At 46.6% G+C, this 14680-nt stretch overlaps 1 protein-coding gene across 1 annotated transcript in view; it reads right to left on the bottom strand.

Annotated features, from left to right (window-relative positions):
* Positions 1-261: 261 nt before the first annotated feature.
* Positions 262-14680, bottom strand: part of LOC129740280 (calcium-activated chloride channel regulator 2-like) — a 33456-nt gene continuing 19037 nt past the window's right edge. The window contains exons 2-3 of the mRNA XM_055731892.1: positions 942-4698; positions 262-832 (exon numbers count right to left, since the gene is read on the bottom strand). Of these exons, the coding sequence (XP_055587867.1) occupies positions 1219-4698 (3480 nt within the window). The 3' untranslated portion in view covers positions 262-832; positions 942-1218. The remainder of the gene's footprint in view (positions 833-941; positions 4699-14680) is intronic.

Raw genomic sequence — 14680 nt, 5'->3', positions numbered from 1 at the left:
CATGGAGTCCGGGTATGGTGTACGCGTTACATTGGAGATTTGTCGAATCTAATAATCTAAGAATGCATGTGAGCACATACTTAGGCAGAAACTGCGGTGAATCCGTGCACCCATGGGAGATAACCAACATACTTACATACATACATATTCATCACTGTTAATGTTGCGTCAAAATGTTCGACGCAGAGCCTCATTAATAGTCGATTGTCATCATCATCATCCGGGAAACTTTCGGAAGCAATCAATCAACCAACAAACGAGTCAAATTTTATCAGCAATTACTGTTTTATTGTTTTATTCGAAATAGATATATTTACAATTTCCATCTTCTTATTATTATAACTACGATAGAGATTCTAGTTTTGTTATTTGATTTACATTTATAAAAAACAACCGACCCCGAAGTAACTTTCAGTTTACCACTTCGGAATCGCACTTCAAGGGGGGGACTAGCAACATCGATCAAATTCCTTCCACTGCACCGTACTGGTCTATTTTGTGTTGTGTTTTTTGTTTTTGCTTTGTAGTTATATTCATTTTGGTTTTCACAATTTATTTTTTATCATGTGTTTGAAACTTCTTACGTACGATTGCTGCTTTTTTCACCTTCTCACATTTTTGGATAAAGTTTTACATGTTTTAATTGATTTAATGTCCTACTATGTACTGGCCTGTAACAGTTCAATTCTTTGCGCGATCACACACTCACTTGCATCAGCAATGCAAAGTTTTAATGGTGTTTTTCTGTTGTTGTTTTTTTTTCATATATACGAGGGTTTTTAATTACTAAACGTCGCAAGTTCATAAATAACAATCAGCGGGTGCTTGCATTCTGTCAAGGAGAAAAGAGAGAGAAAGAAAAACAAAACGATTAGTTCAAAGCCAGGATTAGATTGGTGAAACATTGTCTCGAAAACACAATGGCTTGGCTGGCAACTTACCTCAAATTAAACTCTAATTAGTCCTCAGCATGAAATCAGTCTTCTGGCAATCAAACGCGCAGTGTTGCACTCTAAGTAATTAAAACTAAGCATCTTTCATCACAGCCACCTCTTCACCTCGCAGCAATTTTCTAATTCCACCGAAGGGATTTTTGAACGTTATCGTCGTAAGCCGGAACTCGTTACGAGCTCCGTTCTCTGGCATCTGTTTCCGGGTCAAGGTACTCGCGTTACTGGCCTCTGGGACTACATCAGCTGGTCCCGCCTTCGCCGGCTATTACGTGATGGTTACGTGTAGTGGCGTCGTCATGGCGGAGTTCAGCTGATCGTGAGTGTACTGCTGCTGTTGTTGCTGTTGCTGATGAAGAAGCTGTGCGTGCTGCGGAGGCAGCTGTATTTGGTGTGGGTTTGGATGTTGCTGCTGCTGCTGCAGTGTTTGTTCGTAGAAATATGGACCATTGTTGGTTGTGTAGATTGGTGGTGGAGGTACCGGTGGGTTATTGCCGGTTAGTAAGGACATTTGATCGTGTTGGCTAGCGTAATATTGTTGGACATCGCTGTCCAGGTAATTGTCCATCAAACTTGGACTTCTCCGCTTTTGATGCTGTTCGTGTTCTTGCAATAGTTGCGATGCGGACCACGATTCGAATGGGCTTAGCGTTCGGTTGTCTCCTATGGGCACTGGATTGTAGCTCCGAGAGAGAGTCGTGTTGTAGGTAATGGGCTCGTTAGCTTGGATGATGTACGATTGAGTGTCGACGATCTGCTGTTGCTGTTTAAGTTCATCAATTAGTTTCTGTTCAATTGGTAGAGTTCTTGAGTTGTAGATGGTTGGGATGTTGGAGGATACATTCGTTTGTTGGACGCAGTCAGGGGACGCGGATGTGGAACTGGTCGCGTTCGAAGATGATGAAGTTACATTGCCTGGTGTTACGAATACGTTGTGACCAAGAGCTGTTTTTGTTTCACTAGGAAATTGAGGTTTGATCGGTCGCTTCTGATCATCTTCTTGCGCGTTGTTTCGTTTCCGCACAAAGTAAAAGTAGCAGCAAATCAGAATGACTATGATCAAGAAGACAGCTCCTGCTATTATTGCCAGTAAAACCTCCATTTCCAGACTAATTGTGTCTGCAATACGTTGATGAATGTGTACTCTTCGGTTGTGATTTTCACGAATTTCATCGTATGAAGACCAAACAGATTCATAGCTCTCCGTCCCCGCAGAAGTAGAGGGTGACAGCGAAGTGGCGCGTTTTGGTTTCGGGACAAAAACTCTCACATAGTTAGAAACCGATCCACCTGCTACGCCAAGCGCGTGAGCTCGAACAGCAAAGTACAACACTTGTCCGATAAGATGAGGCTCGTGGGAAAGATTCATGTTAAACGAACTTTCTTCTCCGATAGAATTTATCAATGGGGTGTCATGATGCCATAAGAACGCAGCAGTGTCATAATAATCAACAATATCACGGATCGATGTAGCATATTTCACTTCATAACGAGCAATTGAACGACCTCCCATATCAGGAGTGGTCCAGTTAATACGGACTCGCATTCCCTCGACATCAACCGTTAAATCACTTATTTTACCCATTGTGCGATACCCCACTTCATCCAGCTGATCTTGCGAGAGAAACACCGTTATGGGCTGAAGAGTTCTCTGGAAAGGAACCGTAGATGAGATCAGATTTGAACGGATCGTACTTCCACAACAACGAGGTGGAGCTCCCTTCAAAACACTCTCCGATCGAGTGTAAGCCATGTTTCCGTTGTCGGTAACAGTAACTTCAAACTGGTACGCTCCAGCCCCACCAAAATCTTCTGCATTGAAATATCTCGAGTAGATTCCATCGTTTCTTGTGATGTCTGGATCTCCAGAACCCGAATCCAGCAACCGAAACTTTTGTCGACACTCGTTCCCACTACCCGCTGGACAAATCCCATCCGGTCGCGTAACAGAAACTTCAACCAAAGCAGCAGCGATTGGTAGATCTCCTCGTTTTACCTCGGCGTAGATGATCGGTGGACCTCCGCTGCGCTGCCGAATCCATGCTCTAGCTTGAATGGTCGGAGCATGCTTGGAACGTGGCGTAGCCAGCACCTGCACGAAATGTGGCTGCGGGTTTCCGTTGAATCGATCGATCTTGTACATCCAGCTTCCGGTTTCATTCAACGTAGCCGATACCATGAGTTGCTTAACCAACGATCTAGCGTCACTTCTAGATGAGTAAACAACTCCACTGGGGCTCGTCAGTTTCATTCCTGTTATCAGCGGGTTCTCCGGGTTGTGCACATACACAAAGAAATACGCTGGTAAGCCCATATATGAGTCCAGTGTGAAACTTCCCGTGACCGTGCGGCTGGTTCGCTTAGCTAACATGTGTGTTTCATTCTCGTCATCATCGTTATCAAGCAGCTGCTTTCGGTAGATTTCGATCGGCAAATCGTTTCGAATCCCTTCGTAGTAGTGTTTGCCGATATTGAAAAGCGTATTGGATAGCTCGAAGTAAGTGGTGAGGAAACTTTTCTCCAGGTTGTACTTGCTTTCGAAAACGGAGTGAGCAGTTCCTCCGGTGGCTAAAGATAAAGCATCCAAAGGCTGGCGTCGGATGACGTTCGGATAGTTAATGGTGGAAATGCGGATTCGGGAAGCACGAGCGGAGTTCGACAGGGAAGTGTGATCGATAGAGTATTCCATTCCTGGAGCTATGATGAGGATTATGGAATTTGCTGGCCCATTGATACGGCTGTGTTCGTTTAGCATGTGAATGGCGTCGGATACGGCACAGGTGAGGCAAGCCGGTTGACGGGAATCACTCGGAGAGTAGGGAATGAAGGAGGCCACCAGGTCCTTGTTTTCCTGGATGTAGAGGGAGGATATTTGAAGCATCTTTTCGGTTGCGGTATCGTTTGCGAGGACCATTCCAACTTCGGTGTTTGCAGGAAGATCGTGAACCACCCACTTGCGTATTGCCGAACGAAGAAAACTCCACGATTCACGCAGCTGCATGTCGAGTGTTTCGTCTATGATCAAGACGTAGCGCGTTGATTTGCGTGTTTTGTAGCTGAACTTGGGTGTTGTGTTGATTATGATGGAAGGGTTTACGTTGATGTGGTTTTCCATGAGGAAGTCGTTGTGTTTGAGGATTACATCCAGGGTACTTCGGCGATCGCACAGCTGATTGTGTTTAGTGGGAGCGTAGCGATTGTGAGTTCCTTCGTCGCAGAACATCGTCACACTAGGGGACTCAGCTGCAAACATTATGCTGGAACGTGCGTTCCGATCGATCACATCACTTATATTGTACGAAGAAGGATTTGCACACAGACCTCGATCGTGCACGGGTGCGTCTGAGCAGCCACTTAGTTTAAGCTCGTGATCGTCATTGATGTAGCACCGTGGATAAATTGGATCCTTGGCGAAACCAATCTCGTCGAATACGCCATATCGGTACTTGGCCCATTCCCGGATGAACTCCCGCCCAATGGTGTCCCTTCCAAGGATGTCGGCATCAATGAAGATCTGATCTCCCGGCTGTCCACAGCCCGCGTATTGCTTGGTCCAGATTGAAGACTCCGTTTTGGTATGGGCTTTGATAGTGACATCACTTCGCTCCCCACTGGCCGATGTTCGCGTTTGGTTGTACGGAATACAGGAGTTTGGCCAATGAGGTGGCAGAATTACCGTGATTTCGCCGAAATAGATGCGCCCATCCAAAGCCGAAAACAGATACTGCGACGCCGATGTGACCATGATCTGTGAAGAAAGCGAGAGCAATAAAAGGTGGATATTAATCATCGATGTTGTTGGGTGAGGGATTTAAAATAAAAATGATGGCTAGCGAAGAGAATATATATATTTTAAAATATTGATGATCTTAGATTGAGTGAGTATCCTATAAAAAGTTTTTATTTTGCATTTTTTTCTATGCTATAAGTTTAGCCTTAGTTGCCGGTCTAACGACCATTCCTTCAATTACGTGTGGGTATTTTTGAATTGAATTTAATTTACCAAAAATTGAACTCATTACCGTTCAGCTGGTTCAAGATTTGGTGCTGAAAGGTGTGGGGAGCCATCATTGTTTTATTTACGATTCGTCGTGATGTAAAGTTCGTGGTTGCGATGATGGAATGTAAAAAGTTTTTTTTTCCATACGGCACCCAGAGCTGTTCATTCGAATTCTAAATCGCTTCTAGGGAAATCAACTTTATGACCCAATTGCTGATGAAAAGTGGCGGGAAACTTTTTTCCCTCGGTTGAATATGCGTTCCCCAACGCGCTGGTTTGTAAGAGCATATCTTTGAAGAACACGTCAATTCGATCAGCCCTCGATGCGCCCGGAGGCATCTGGAAGCGTGTAGAGCAGAGTAGGTACCATCAAGAATATCAACAACCTTCGGTACGCAGATAATATTTCCAGAAAAAAGTTAGAGAGCGTGTTAACCTGGGGCCAAAACGAGATTACTTTTTTACGATTCTTTGCTGCTTTTGCTTTTTCAGCCGGCCGGAGCCATCCTGACCGGTTCCTTGCGAGCGCACTTTAGGAATTATCCGTGATAGCATCAAATTGCTCATTATGAACCCTCGCCAGAAGTAAAGGACCATGAAAAACGAAAAAAGCGCAACCCAAGAGCATAAGCACCATGCCAGAGAGCATTACGAATCCCATAAAGTGTCCCAGATATACGATGAAGACGACGATGTCCGGTCGCCTCGACTGGTGTGCGTTTGGCTGTGAATCTTGTTCTGAATGTTCTGTACGGTACCGCGCCGCATTAGGGTTAACGTCAACGGCGTCTTTCTAATCCGAAAGACGGGCAAGCAGGGCACAAACAGAAATCCATTTTGACCTTCTCACCTTTTTTCCCTTTTGTCGGGACATCCGAAGCATTTTCCATCATCTCGGAAATCGCCCCGGCCGTTACCGTAAACTTTGTGGAGATATGATCACATGGCCTCAGAGCTATAATAATCTAGAGATGTTGGCGGCAACGCTGTGTGACCGACCACCAGATGATTATTGAGTGTAGCAGACGGTTCGGATGGTTAGAAGTGCCAAAAGCCAAGACGATGAAAGCCAAAATCAATGCTTAGTCATCGTCGTGCCGTGAGTCCGAAACCATATTAAAAGTGTGCCAATCGTCCAATCTGTGCTCGATTTGGTCGGGCTGATGAAAAGTGCCAATATTGGAACAACCATTTCATCGCTCTCCCGAGACTCGAAAGTCCGGCGTAGGTGATAAAGTAGGAAAAACTTTAATCTTTTCTCGATGGTTTCCCAAAATGAGTATGGGGTGAAAATAGAGCCCAATCAAACAGACAGCAACAGCCCATATCGGGAGAACCGAAAGCCATCATCAACATCTGGGCGGGTGTGATACCTTCGGAAGGAAAAGGCCACTCGAATCTGGACGGATTCAAGCAACAAGGTACGATTTGTGTGCAGTCACGTTCCGTTGTGGGATTCTCCTCGTAATCATAAGTCTTGTGGTTTTTTGGACCGAATAACCTCATCCCACACCAAGTTCATCAACCCTTTGGGTCCGCCCGGTAGTAGACGAAGGGTAAAAATGAAATCTAGAACCCACCACCAGCTACTAGCAGGAAATCAACTGTGGGAAGATGTTATTGTCACATTTCTCCCGAGCCGAGCAGATTAGATAGGAACTAATTTGAAATGAGGCCTCTTGCCATCCACAACCGGGTTCTTTGGGGATTCTGGAGGGATTAAATTCATTTAGCTTGAGCCTTCTTTCGGCAGCGACTGATGCAGGAGAGTGCCGCCGGACTAGGAAAGTGACGATGGAAGCACATTTTTGCACAGATGCTTTCGATCCAGCACGCGCCGGGTTTAACGATTAAAGCTATGCTAATTCATAGACATTGTGAGGGGAAAAGTTGACACCCTACTTTATGCTCCATAAAATCCTGATTGGAAGATTAGGAATCGTTCTTGAAATCTTATGAGGAAATTGTAAATAATAAAAAAAATACATTGATTTTTTTAATTTTTAATGAACAAAAAAGGACTTTATTGAGCCACAACTGATAATTGAGAAAAAAAAAACGAAAACCACACCACTCTCTGCAGGTGACAATCGGTTCACCGATTTTATGTGTGGTTTTTCAATACCCGGAAGGTCGGTTTTGGGTAAAATATAACTAATCTCACGTTAGAAAAGATCCCAACAAACACAAAAAAAAAACTCTAGAAATCAAACAAGTAGGAAAATCCAACCGACCGAAAGTCACCAAGCTTGTGTATTTGTATGTGTGTTTGTGTTTGTATATGTATGTCCCTGACGAGGGACCCCGACCGGTCCCGGAAAAGCGACCAAAAGATCTTGTTTGCCCATTTGCATATATTTTGTTCCTCGATCCCTCCGCTCTATAGCTCCTGGAAAGTTATCCCCCTGCGTCCTTTGACGACCTCTGGTATCTTGGCTGCGGGATGATTGGTGTGTCACAAACACACTTTCGCTTTCTAGATTGTGCCCACACCGCCATTAATCCTTTCGGAAAATCGTCGTCGTCGTCGTTTTCTTCCAAGTGGAAAACCGACAATGAAGCTGAACCGGGCAAACTTTGCTACCGCAAGTATGGGCTTGGAGCTTGCTACCGTTGAAAGTTCAAATACTGTCCAGGACCATGTTCTGGTGTCCATAAAGGGTGTGTCTCATCAAATTGCATCACGGATAAAACACTGTAGAAATTCGCCCAGTAGACCGATCCTATTGAAAATTGTAGACAATAAAATAAAAACTATTAAACAACTTTTGGCATTTTTTTTTTATTCATACTCCGAGTCCAAGCCCGAGTTTTTTAAACAGAAATCCATTTTCTCCTGAAGTCCGCCTCCGATTTGACAACTTTTGGGTTCTTCCGGAGGGCCTGCTTCATAATCGCCCATTATTTCTCTATTGGGCGAAGCTCCGGTCTTCACGAAGGGGGCGCTCCGCTTTCCGCAAGAGCAGATCGCTTGCCACACCATGTACTTTTTGGCAAATTTTAATAGTTTCTGCACGCGAATCTCCTACGGAACGCTGAATTTGTCCTTAGCGGTGAAGAACAACGACCCGGCAGCTGACGAAAGTCCGCTTTGACGTAGGTTTTGTCGTCCATTACCAGGCAATGCGGCTTCGTCAGCATTTCGGTGTACAGCTTCTGGGCTCGCGTCTTGCCCACCATGTTTTGCCTTTCGTTGCGGTTAGGAGCCTTCTGTACCTTGTATGTAAGCAGGCTAGGTCCGCTAGACGAATGAACTTGATAAATTCAGCCCAACCCCGGTGGATGCTTTGGTCGCATGCAGAATGAGTTAGGGGGCTTCGTACGCGTCTGTTCTCCATGTTAGGGGCGGCGTGCGGAGTGCAACAACGTCCTGGTGGTGTTCGGGACCCAAAACAGCAACATCACGACGGTCCTCCTGCGAGATAGTGGGGTTAGCTGCGGGCCTTGCGAGCCTGTGACTACTAAAAAAACATAAGCAACGAATAACGAACAACAAATTTCGGATGGAAATCGGCAAAGACCCACGCGACGAAAAGGGACTAGCGATTGGAAACTTGGAACATGGAACTGCCGATCTCTAAATTTTGTGGGCAGTACCCACGTGCTCTCCAACGAATTGAAGAGCCGCAAATTCGACATCGTAGCGCTGCAGGAGGTATGCTGGAAGGGCTCCACGGTACGAACGTATCCAGATGGTCGTGCCATCTACCAGAGCTGCGGCAACACACACGAGCTTGGAACAGCTTTTATAGTGATGGGAAAGATGCAAAAGCGCGTGATCGGGTGGTGGCCGATCAACTCACGAATGTGCCGGTTAAGAATCAAGGGCCGGTTCTTCAACATCAGCATCATCAACGTGCACAGCCCTCACCTCGGAAGTACCGACACATCGACAAAGACGAATTCTACGCGCAGCTGGAGCGTGAATACGACCGTTGCCCAAAACATGATATCAAGATCGTCATCGGGGATTTCAATGCTCAGGTCGGCCAGGAGGAGGAATTTAAACCGACAATTGGAAGGTCCAGCGCGCACCAGCTGACCAACGAAAACGGCCTCAGACTTATTGATTTCGCCGCCTCCAAACGAATGGCCGTACGTAGTACCTTTTTTCAGCACCGCCTCCCACACAAGTACACCTGGAGATCACCGTACCAAACGCAATCACAGATCGACCACGTTTTGATCGACAGCCGGCACTTTTCGGACATCATCGACGTCAGATCCTGTCGGGGCGCCAACATCGAGTCGGACCATTATCTGGTGATGGTGAAGATGCGCCCAAAACTCTCCGTAGTGAACAACAAGCGAAACCGGCGCCCGCCTCGGTTAAACATCGCGCGAATGAAGCAACCTAAGGTCGCGGCAGACAACGCGCAATCGGTCGAATCAGCGCTGCCGGCAGAGGGTGAGCTTGACGAAGCCCCTCTCGAGGACTGTTGGGATACCATCAAAACAGCCATCAACAGTGCGGCGGAGAACGTCATCGTTTATGTGGAGCGATCTCGACGGAACGACTGATTCGACAAGGAGTGTAGGAGGGCGATGGACGAAGAAAATGCCGCGCGGGCGGCAGTAGTGCAAAGAGGCACCCGTCGAAATGTGGAAAATCACCGACAGCGGAAGAGGCAGCGAGTCCGACTTTTCCAGAAGAAAAAGCGCCGCCTGGAGGAGGAGGAGCTCCAGGAGCTGGAGCAGCTGCATCGTTCCCAAGAAACACGAAAGTTCTATCAGAAACTCAATGCATCCCGCAAAGGCTTCGTGCCGCAAGCCGAAATGTGCCGGGATAAGGACGGGGGTATCCTGACGGACAATCGTGAGGTGATCAAAAGGTGGAAGCAGCACTTCGATGAACACCTGAACGGCGCACATGCAGGAGATCAAGACGGTGGGGGAAGGTACATCGCCGGCGTAGCCAACGACGAAGAGGAGCCACTCCCAACGATGAGTGAAGTTAAGGAAGCCATTCGCCAGCTGAATAGAAACAAGTCGGCTGGGAAGGATGGCATCGCAGCTGAACTCATCAAAATGGACCCGGACAGGTTGGCCGATTGCCTACATCGGTTGATAATCCGGATCTGGGACATAGAACAGCTACCGGAGGAGTGGAAGGAGGGGGTAATATGCCCCATCTACAAGAAGGGCGACAAATTGGACTGTGAGAACTACCGAGCGATCACTGTCCTCAATGCCGCCTACAAAGTGTTGTCCCGAATCCTACTCCGCCGCCTAACGCCACAAGCAAACAGATTCGTGGGAAGTCATCAGGCCGGCTTCATGGAGGGACGGTCTACGACGGACCAGATATTCACATTGCGGCAAATCCTCCAAAAATGCCGTGAACACCAAGTCCCTACGCATCATCTATTCATCGACTTCAAAGCCGCATACGACACGATCGACCGTAACGAGCTATGGAAAATCATGGACGAGAACGGCTTTTCCGGGAAGCTGATCAGACTGATCAAGGCGACGAAGGATGGAACGCAGTGCTGTGTGCGGATTTCGGGTGAATTGTCGAGTTCATTCGAATCGCGCAGGGGGCTTCGACAAGGTGATGGTCTATCCTGCATGATGTTAAACGTGGCGCTAGAAGGTGTTATTCGACGAGCGGTGGGCGAAATGCGGGGCACGATTTTCAACAGATCCAGTCAACTTATCTGCTTTGCCGATGACATTGATATAGTCGGCAGATCATCTGCGGCGGTGGAGGAGATCTACCGCAAACTGAAACGCGAAGCAGGAAGGATTGGGTTGATGATTAATACGTCCAAGACGAAGTACATGCTGGCCTGCGGATCCGAGACCGACCGAACCCGCTTGTCCAGTAATAACAAGGTCACGATCGACGGCGACGAGCTGGAGATAGTCGAAGACTTTGTCTATCTCGGCTCACTGGTGACCGCAGACAATGACACCAGCCGTGAGATCCGGAGGCGAATTATCAGCGCAAGTCGTGCCTACTATGGACTCCACAAGCAACTGCGGTCGAGAAGACTTAGCCCTCGCACGAAGTGTAACCTGTATATGACGCTCATTAGACCGGTTGTTCTCTACGGGCACGAGACATGGATATTGCTCGAGGAGGACCTGCGTACACTCGGAGTATTCGAGCGACGAGTGTTAAGAACCATCTTTGGCGGCGTACAGGAGAACGGAGTGTGGAGGCGAAGGATGAACCACGAGCTCGCGCGCCTCTACGGCGAACCCAGTATCCAGAAGGTGGTGAAGGCTGGCCGGATACGTTGGGCGGGACATGTTGCGAGAATGCCGGACGACTGTCCCGCAAAACAGGTGTTCGCTACGAATCCGGTAGGAACAAGACGAGCGGGGGCGCAACGAGCGAGGTGGTTAGACCAAGTGGAGCGTGATCTGGCGAACGTGGGGTGCCCGAGAAATTGGAGAACGGTTGCTATGAACCGAGTGAATTTTAGGAATTATGTTCGTCAAGTTATGTCGTGAGACGGAATACTATGTAAATTCAGCTTTTTGGAGACATCCCGGACCGAACTTCTCGGATCACGTCTAAACTGCTTAACTACGCGCAGTGACGGAGCATTCATTCTTCATTCTTCACCTTCCGGTTGATAGTTAGGTTCTTGAAGTATCGTTTTAGTACTCTGCTGACCGTGGATTGGACGATTCCCAGCATCTTACCGATGTCCAGATGTGACAACTCTGGATTCTCGAAATGAGTGCGCAGGATTATTTCACGACGCTCTTTTTCGTTTGACGACATTTTCCCAAATTTACGAAAAATTTACAGTGAAGTATGGCCAACGTGATCTATACACTTTTATCTGATTATAGGCGAAAGCTGAGGATCTATTTCCTTTAAAATTAAATTACTACAGCGTTTTTTCCGTGATGCAATTTGATGTGACACACCCTTTAGTCATGAAACTTCCTTCTAATTAAAAAAAAACCCAAAATCATCCAGTTGAAGCTATTCAAACAAACAAATTTAACATGTTTCCCCATTTGCGTCCCTTCACTGTCAATTTCGTTAGTAAAATTGTCTGCAGCAGTCGCCCGTAAACATCGAATGCGGATTAGCTTTCGAAAGGTTCTCAAATCAAACCCGGATATTGGGCTCCAGCGGCCAGAGCAGTAAAGTCGCGATTTTGTCCCCGAGTCGAGCTTCCGGACATAAAACTGACACCTATGTATGTATAGGACATGTGCCGCTCTGTTATCGCAATATGTTGCCGCATGAACCTTATGGTCTGTTGTCATCGTCGGCAGCGTTCGAAAAACACCAGTTTTTCCTTCGCCAGCCGGGATACAAATTCTAAATTCCCTCGCCCGAATCCCTCCCGCAGCTTCTTTAGCAAGAACAACTATACACTATATGGAACCACGACCGGTGAACGGGGAAAAGTTTATTCGAGGAATAAATTTCTCCTCACACAGCTCATGTTTGGCCGTAAACATGGGGTGACAGATTGAAATATAATTCCGAACACATACTGTCATCTCTCAGTACCGGTGCCAGCTGATGATGCTTTTTGTTGTTCGGAAAACTTTGGCATAAATTTGGGTCCACAGCAGTGAACCGAGTCGAGAACCTATTTGGCAATGTTTCTGAGTAGGTGGAAAATTTATTCTGAGCACAGAACGGGATCAGCTCAATCGGTTCAATAATAACCTGTGTAAAGCGTAATTGACCAACTCGTTGAAAGTCAAAAAGGTTGGCGGCGATGGCCCTGAAAGGGTTTTTCCCCCGAAAGACCGTGGGAAAAAAAGGACACTTATAGTCCGGATAACACCGGCTGAAAAACTGTCCAAACTGTCCCTGTTAGGATTTTTGTTTTGCTTTTTCGGGAACCGGTACAGATTTCCCAATCCACAGGCTGTGGGATACGCCCCAACACTTCCGGGAGTCGGGGTGCATATAATTAGTCGCCGTTTTTGTCGTTGCTTGTTTTCCTCTGTGTTCTCTCATTCAAGCGGACAGATCCCAAAGGGGAACTCAGCAGGTAACACGGTCCTGACGTGCGGGTGCTCCCAGAGCTCGAAAGACTCGCACACCGACCGGTGTGGCGGTGTTCTGTTATGGGAACTAGGACATTTCGAGAATTCGTCGACCGGGTAAAGCTGGTGCGGGGGTGATTTATGATCTGGGAAACGAAAAACGTTTTGCACATAACTTTCTCTGCTGATAAGTTTGATAGAATTTGTGATAGTTTTGGCCCGGAAATGTCATCCGTTCTCAGAATGTTTACATGCTGAGGAGGACTGAGATGTCGTCAGTGAAATGGGGGGTTTCTTTTTATTTGGAATAAGAGGAAGGTGGTATTGATTTATCCTTGGTCCGTGAGGTCTGTTGGGAAGTCATGTCGTTTTCTTTAGTATTCGTTCGAAAAATTCCAAAAATTACGTTCGGGGTTCCCTTACAAAACTGTGCAAGACAAAATATAGCTTAATATTCGAGTTGATTTCGATTGAACCTCACACAAACTACTTATGATAAATTACTAGAATGTTAACCATTTTTTCTTTAAGCGGGTTTTGTAAAACGTTGCCTACCCTAAGGCGTTAAATATTACACATTCCTTCAACTTTTAACACGTTCGTTGCCACTCTCATTTTGATAGTTTTACTAGCCGGGTCCAAAGAAATTCTTGGAGCGATAAAGTAAACAGGGAGTATTCCCAGATTTGCAACGTGTGGCTTATCTGAGCAGTAAACTAGAGTAAGAGAGCGTCACCCTTTGTTATGTGACGAGACCTCCCAGGAAATACACCCGTCACCCGAATGTGGGTCCCATGGCGACGAACGTGTTGAGGCATCAATAGGCAACTATTTTTACAATCACCAGCAACCTCAAAAACATATAAATGAAGCTAAAAGTTTCGAACCAACGGAAACTGATTTCCTCAAATTATATCTCCACTTCAATTCGCATTGAACAAAAAGCTCAATACAGCTGAAACTCTGACAAATTTTCCGAACTTCTCAAAGTTCGGTCCTCGATTCCGTGCCAGTAGCCTCGGACCGGGTCCTCACCGGCAAATGACAAACTGCAGCCACAAACGGATTGGAACAAGTTTCCACAGACTCAGATATCTCAGATGGTACCAACCTACTACATGAGCTTACACATAACGTGCTGAGCTGGGGTTAAAATCTTCTTCAAGAAAATGCTGCTACTCCAGAGTCAATTTTTCAACCGAAAAGTAAGTTTCCCTGGAAGATAGCCGGTGGCTCATCCTAACTTTGCTCACACCGGTACCGGTCGATGTGGTTTGGCAGGAATAAGCTTGATAAATCAGATCCTTCCCCGCGTCGCTCGCCTCCGAATGGGAAGTTTTCCTGAAAGGGGTTTGGATGATGAAGGAAGTGCTCGAGAGCGCCTTCCCAAGCTACGCGTGTTAGCTCCCGAGAGCACGTTTCTGTTCGGTTTCGACATAGAAAACTTACCGGCGCCATCGGTGAAAAGCACGTTTTGGTTCGGCAAAATTGCTAAAAGTTTGGTGAACTTTCTACCCTAAGTTAAGCACCCCCGCACTCGATGGAGCTACACTTGATCATTTTCCAAACTCGATTGCTCCCACACCTTTCCAGTATTTAAAAGCGCGGCCCATTTCCCTCGGCTCGGTTTCCCCGAAATTGTTGTTGTATCGTTTCGATGGGAAAACTTACACCACACCGGGCGAAGCCTTTCATCGCTGAGCTGTACGGAATAATGCGGATGAAAGTTGTTAAAATGATATAGAAATATAAAGGA

This window comes from Uranotaenia lowii, chromosome 1, assembly GCF_029784155.1.
Source record: "Uranotaenia lowii strain MFRU-FL chromosome 1, ASM2978415v1, whole genome shotgun sequence".
Lineage (NCBI taxonomy): Eukaryota > Metazoa > Arthropoda > Insecta > Diptera > Culicidae > Uranotaenia > Uranotaenia lowii.
This window is presented reverse-complemented; position numbering and strand designations above follow the sequence as displayed.